Here is a 6,608-nt window from a genome sequence, read left to right as displayed (position 1 = left end):
CCCGATGACTCGGCCCCCTGAGCTCTCTGCAAACCTTTCTGTGGACACACTTTAGCAAAGTGTCCCGGCTGTTTAGAGAAATTGCAACTACCAGTCACTCCCTGGCATTGCTCAGTAGCATGTCTTCCTCCGCAAGTCTTGCAATAAACTCCAGTGTAACTCTGGCTCAGTCTGGAACCACCGGAGCTGGAAGAACTACTGCCAGATTTCTTGAATTGCTTTCCCCTGGCTTTTAAAAATTCTTTCTTTCCTCCACTACTGCTGCCACTCTCAAATTTGGGAGGTGGTTGCTGTGGTCTCGGTGCTGGAGGCACCAATGAAGCCCCTTTCTGTCTCATCAGACCGGCTTGTGCTCCCTTGGCTCTGTTAAGAGCATCAGTAAAATTATCGGGTCGCCATGTGTTCACCAATGTGAAAACGTCGGGGTTCAAGCCATTGATGAACTGGTCAGCAGTAGCTTCTTCGCTGTCAGCCACATGTGGAGCAAATTTCAGCAAGGAGGAGAACTTTGACACGTATTCTTCTATGTTCATCGGTCCTTGCTTTAGATTGGCAAACTCCACCCCCTTATCCTTCCGGTACGACACTGGAAAGAATCGTTGATAGAATTCAGTTCTAAATATATTCCAGGTAATCATCGTACCTCTATGCTCCATGGCTCTCTTTCTCGTGATCCACCAGTCCTTAGCAACATCGTGCAGCTGATGTCCAATTAATTTCACTCTCTTCTCATCCGTATACTCCAAGGATTCGAACAACATCTCTATATCATCGAGCCAACTCTCGCATTCCACAGCGTTCTCTGTGCCTTTCAAGGTCGGCGGATGAAATGATTGAAATCGTTTCAGTAACGTTTCCATTGGAGTTGGAGTGACATCCATTGGAGGATTTGATGTACTTCCCTGTTCTGGTACTCGTCTCGGAGGCATATCTAGTAATCAAATAGATTAGTAACAGATACAACAATTCTGTTTCAATCCTCTTCTGATCATCTTACTGCTGATCTAGAATCAGTACTGATCCAATTTCAATAAAACATATCACTATATAAAATCAGATAAACTAGTAACATGTAATAAAGCAGTAAGACATGCTAGCATTCAAAAGCAGGAAAGAAAACCTCAATCTACCCCGCTCACTAGCCTTTCTATCTCAATCTAAAGGATCTATCGCTCTGATACCACCTGATGTGGGGACCCGGACGCTAATCATCTTTTTAATCATGATTGGGACTAATTAATCAATTATAATAAACAGGGTCTAAATTTTTTTTTTTTAAAATGCGGAAGGTAATGGAATCAAACTCCTATACATATCAGTATAAAAGTATAAATCTGATAAAATATACAATCATACATACTCAGGTTCAACAACTACTATCAAGTGTTTAAACCCTAGTTCTAGTCCAAGTCCGGTATCACCACTCTAATCTCGATCTGTCTTCACCTCTGTGACCCTGTACCTGTCCCACCTGTTGTCATGCACACATACAAACAAGACAACAGCCGGATAACTCCGGTGAGATATAAATATCCCAGTATAAACAATGTATTAAATGCAATCATATAAAACATATATAAAAGCATAAACAAACATCAAAACATGTATCTAATCTGATTACATGAATTAATGACTCATGATCTAATCTTATCTTATCTCAAATCTAGGGATCCCAATCTAATTTAGACTTTGGTATGCTGTATTGAGTGTGTCTGAGATAGACGTCGATCTACATCTGAAGCTCGTCGATAAACCGTAAGTCTAGAGTCTTATCGGGTCTGAGAAAGACTCGGCGGTTCTGCCCTAGCTAGGCTGTCTGCCCTAGACTCGGACTCTGACTTTGTTCTAAGTCAATACATTAACATATCCATATGATAATCTGCAAATATCAATGCTATAAAATAAAGTATGTGATTTAGGGAAACTCAAGTCAAACCTAACTTGAGTTGTGCAATCCCAACTCAACATTAATTTATACCTTTCTTGCTGTCTTTCTGAATCTGTCGAAGTCTCGAACACAAGGTCTGTCAATACTCAATCTGGCAATGACATATCAATATATTCTGTATCAATATTCTAATCAAATCACAAAATCTCTGTTTTATCAAATTCTGACGGTACAACCGTACATTCTTGCGATACCGGCGATACCAAACCAGTATATACCAGTTCTAATAATTTATAATCAATCCCTGTACAAATCTGATATCACATCTCATTCAATTTCATTCTGAAAATCATAACAATTCCATATTCAGTCCGTTTCTTAATCTGACTTCGATTCTACGCTGTCTAACATGTCAAAAATAACATATATGACGTGTATTCAATTCTAACAACATCATAATTTCAAAACATGTCAAAACGTAGTAAAACTTACGTCCAGTTGTAGCCTACGTCGATAGGAGCTCGGTACCGAAGTCGGATTTAAAATCTAACAGACGGATTGATCGTAAATCAAATTCTGAAATCAAAAGCTATTTTCCTCCGAAGCCTTCGATTTCCCTTCATTTTCTCGTTTCTGAAGCAAAGATATACATATATATATATATATACCTTGCATGCATTACACGACGTGGCCCATTCTTTCACCGAACACGTCTCTCGCTCGGGCGGACATAAGTTTCCACCCGGGCGAGTAACTCTCGGCCCTCGCAAATTCAAGCAGTCTCGCTCGGGCGAGCACAAACTTCCGCCCGGGCGAGTAACTCTCGGCCCTCTTCCACTAGGCACTCGCGCTCGGGCGGTTAAAAACTTCCGCCCGGGCGCGCCATCTTCGCCCAACAATTTAGTCTTCTCAAATTAATCTCAAAATGGTCCGGGTTATAATCGTGTCCACTAATAATCAATAATCTCAGATTAACATGATATAAAATCTTGGGCATTACACTAGCTGACACGTCAGACACTCGGATACAAAACGTCTGATATCCTTCTTCATTCCAGGCCACCAATATAATAACTGTAGATCTTTGTACATCTTCGTACTCCCTGGATGAATAGAGTACGACGACATATGGGCCTCAGATAAGATATCCTCTCAAATAGAATCGCTATTAGGAACCCATATTCTATCTCGATATCTCACAATACCGTCTCTGACTGTATACAGGATACTGCCCTTGGCTTCATCTCTCTGCTTCCACTTAGCTAACTGTTCGTCTGCTAACTGTCCACAGCGAATACGGTCTAGAAGAGAAGACTGAATCGTCAAAGTAGATAGGCGAGGAACTCTACCTCGAAGATATGTCTCTAGATCAAACCTCTGCATCTCAAACTGAAGAGGTCTCGAAATCACCAAATGAGCCATCATTGCAACTTTCCTGCTCAACGCATCGGCAACTACATCAGCTTTGCCAGGATGATAGCTAATGTCACAGTCATAGTCCTCCACTAGCTCTAACCAATGCCTCTGCCGCATATTCAATTCTTTCTGTGTAAAGAAGTATTTGAGACTTGTGTGGTTGGTAAAGATCTGGCACTTCTCTCCGTACAAATAATGCCTCCAAATCTTCAATGCAAATACTACGGCTGCCAACTCTAGATCATGGGTAGGATAATTCTTCTCCTGAATCTTCACCTACCCATGCTGCATCAATACTGCGCCTAAACCGAGTTTCGAAGCATCGATATACAGAAAAAAATCTCCGGATCCTGACGGCATGGCCAACACTGGTGATGAAATAAGAGCTTGCTTCAAAGAATCGAAGCTCTTCTGTCACTCCTCGCTCCACACATACTTAGCATTCTTCTTTGTCAACGACGTGAGTGGAACTGAAATGGAGGAGAATCCCTGAATAAACTTTCGATAGTATCCCGCTAGCCCAAGGAAACTACGGATCTCTGATGCATTTTGCGGCACAACCCAATCTCTGACTGCTGCAACTTTTGCTGGGTCTACCTCAATACCACTGCTACAAACGACGTGGCCTAAGAACGCCACCTTCTCTAACCATAACTCGCACTTACTGAACTTCACGAATAACTTGTGCTTTTGCAAGGTCTGCAGTACTGTGGTTAGATGTCTGCTATGATCCTCTTGATTCTTTGAGTAAATGAGAATATCGTCTATGAATATTATCACCAACTGATCAAGATATGGCTGAAATACGCGATTCATGAGATCCATGAAGATCGCTGGCACATTCGTCAAACCAAACGGCATCACAAGGAACTCGAAGTGTCCATAACGAGTCCTGAAAGCAGTCTTAAGAACATCGACGTCTTTCATTCTCAGCTGATGATAACCAGAACGCAGATCAATCTTGGAGAATACTGAAGCTCCCTGCAACTGATCAAATAAGTCTTCAATCCTCGGGAGTGGGTATTTGTTCTTCACCCTGACTCTGTTCAACTCCCGGTAATCAATGCAGAGCCTCATCGAACCATCCGTTTTCTTCACAAACAAGACCGGTGTGCCCCATGGCGAAAAGCTCGGGCGAATGAACTCCTCGTCAAGAAGTTCCTGAATCTGTTTCTTGAGTTCTGTCATCTCTGTCGGTGCTAATCGGTATGGTGCTTTCGATATCGATGTGGTACCTGGCATAAGCTCAATAGAAAATTCCACCTCTCGCACAGGTGGTAAACCAGATACGTCATCAAGAAAAACGTCTAGAAAGTCCCGGACAATAGGAACATCGGATGCTGACTATTTGGGCGTCTCGGGAACAGATACAAGAGTAGCTAAAAATGCTCGGCACCCTCGATACATGAGTTTCCTAGCCTGGACACAAGGTATTATACGCGGTAAATCAAAATACCTGTCCGGTTTGAATAAGAATTGTTCCATCCCAGGCGGTCGGACTAGAACATATCTCTGCTGGAAATCAATAAAAACTATGTTCCTCAATAGCAAGTCCATCCCCAGAATGATATCAAATTCTGGCATCGGCAGAACGATAAGATCCGCATACACAAGATTACCATGAAGTTCAAGGTCTATATCTCGGATCACATTAGTAGCTGTCATCTCTTCTCCAGAAGGCAATGCTACTGAATACGCTATGTCTAGCCCATTTGTCTTGATCTTGAGAGAATTTGCCATGGTTTCTGAAATGAATGAATGAATAGCCCCTGAATCTATCAAGGCTTTCGTAGCTGAACCGGCTATAAAGATTCTCCCTGAAAGATTGGAATATTATGCTAAACCCAATAGTTTTACAAGGACTATGCTTATAGACATGCAAAGGTCAAAGTTATTTTAACCTAAATTCCCGTAGCTAACACTGATTAGAACATGCAATCCTATCGTAAATTCTAAGTTCAAAATCTTATCCCAAAACATTAAACTTCAAATAAAATTAAAGATTTAGGATACCTGTCATGAGCATCGTCTCCGGGTTGGTCTCCACAGCATGGAGAGCAAAAACTTTGCCTTGGGTAGGCAGATTATTCTGAGGGCAATTCTTCAATATGTGGTCAGTACTACCACATTTGTAACACTTTTCCGAACCATACATACAAGTCCCAGCATGACGACGTGAGCAATTCTCACAGACTGGGTACTCCACTGTCCTCGGGAATGCTCGTCCCTGCTGTTGCTGCTGCGGCCCTCTGTTCCTGTGTGGAACGTGGAAATGTCTCTTATTCTGATGATGCTGCTGAGGAGGAAGGTGTGGTGCCTGAAATGGTCGTTTACCCTGGCGATTGCGCTCAATATCATTCTGGTCTTACTCTGCCGCTAGAGCTCTGGAAACAGCAACATCATAGGTAGTAGGGCCAGCCACCCTAACATCACGGCGTAAGATCGGCCTCAATTTGGCTCCAGCATCATTAGCAATTAAGGGTACAAAATGACATCCCCTCTCGAACTTACGGATAAACTCCGTAACAGTCAAGTCTCCCTGCCTCGAGGTCATGAACTCCGTGGTCAACCTGGAGTGCACCTCTTCTGTAAAATATTTAGAGTAGAATACCTCTATGAAACGCGTCCAGCTAAAAGAAGCCAAATCCAAAGCTACAAATGCTCCTTCCCACCACAGGCGAGCTTCTCCTCCAAATAGATAAGTCGCACAACGAACCCTATCTCCATCTTCGAGCCCCATGAACTCGAAAATAACCTCAAGGGACTTAATCCAGCCCTCGGCAGCCATAGGATCTGACGTCCCTAAGAACTCCTTTGGTCGCATCTTCATGAACCGCTCATAGATAGCCTCCGGCCCCGTCTGTCTGGCTCCCACTGCATTGCTCCCCGCAAACTGTGCGAAGAAATGAGTCATCCCAGCTAGCATCTGGGAATTCATGTCTGGTGGAGGGGGTGGTGGTAAATCTGTCTCCTCGTCCTCATGACGATGCTCATCACCTCCCGTGCGATCAATAATGCGTCTAGGAGGCATGCTGTTCCATAATTATAACCCATACGTAACCAACATGCATAATTTCCACTATTTTCTTTATATTTAAATAAATACTGCATAATCGTAATCTTGACATAAAATCTTTCATGCAATCATGATGTAAAAATATTTCAGGCTTTAAAATAAAAGCGTAATCGTAAAACTTACAGACCGAAGACGTGACTTCATGACCTTCTCGAGAGCAGTAGTAGTACAACCCTTTACAAGATCATATGCTCTGATACCAACTATAAAGGCCCGTATTTCGTATTC

General features: G+C 42.6%; 1 protein-coding gene across 1 annotated transcript; it reads right to left on the bottom strand.

Moving 5' to 3' along the window:
• Positions 1 to 5,205: 5,205 nt before the first annotated feature.
• Positions 5,206 to 6,358, bottom strand: LOC140839092 (uncharacterized). Its single transcript, XM_073205725.1, has 4 exons — positions 6,302 to 6,358; positions 5,674 to 6,197; positions 5,318 to 5,559; positions 5,206 to 5,225 (listed from the first exon to the last, which is right to left on the bottom strand). Exons 1-4 carry the CDS (start codon positions 6,356 to 6,358, stop codon positions 5,206 to 5,208), a joined length of 843 nt encoding a protein of 280 aa, XP_073061826.1.
• Between the last annotated feature and the right edge of the window lie 250 nt (positions 6,359 to 6,608).

The sequence above is a fragment of the Primulina eburnea genome, chromosome 8 (assembly GCF_022965805.1).
Source record: "Primulina eburnea isolate SZY01 chromosome 8, ASM2296580v1, whole genome shotgun sequence".
In the NCBI taxonomy this organism is placed as follows: domain Eukaryota; kingdom Viridiplantae; phylum Streptophyta; class Magnoliopsida; order Lamiales; family Gesneriaceae; genus Primulina; species Primulina eburnea.
Note: the sequence above shows the minus strand (reverse complement) of the source record. Positions and strands in the feature narration are given on the sequence as shown.

Bases quoted from the DNA above. Each gene is read 5' to 3' on its own strand.
- LOC140839092 (XM_073205725.1), bottom strand. From the start codon at position 6,358: ATGGGTTATAATTATGGAACAGCATGCCTCCTAGACGCATTATTGATC. The intron at 5,560-5,673 runs GTAAGACCAGAA...CGTTCCACACAG, and splicing joins TCCAGAGCTCTAGCGGCAGA to GAACAGAGGGCCGCAGCAGC. The intron at 5,226-5,317 runs GTATCCTAAATC...TGTTCTAATCAG, and splicing joins GGAGACGATGCTCATGACAG to TGTTAGCTACGGGAATTTAG.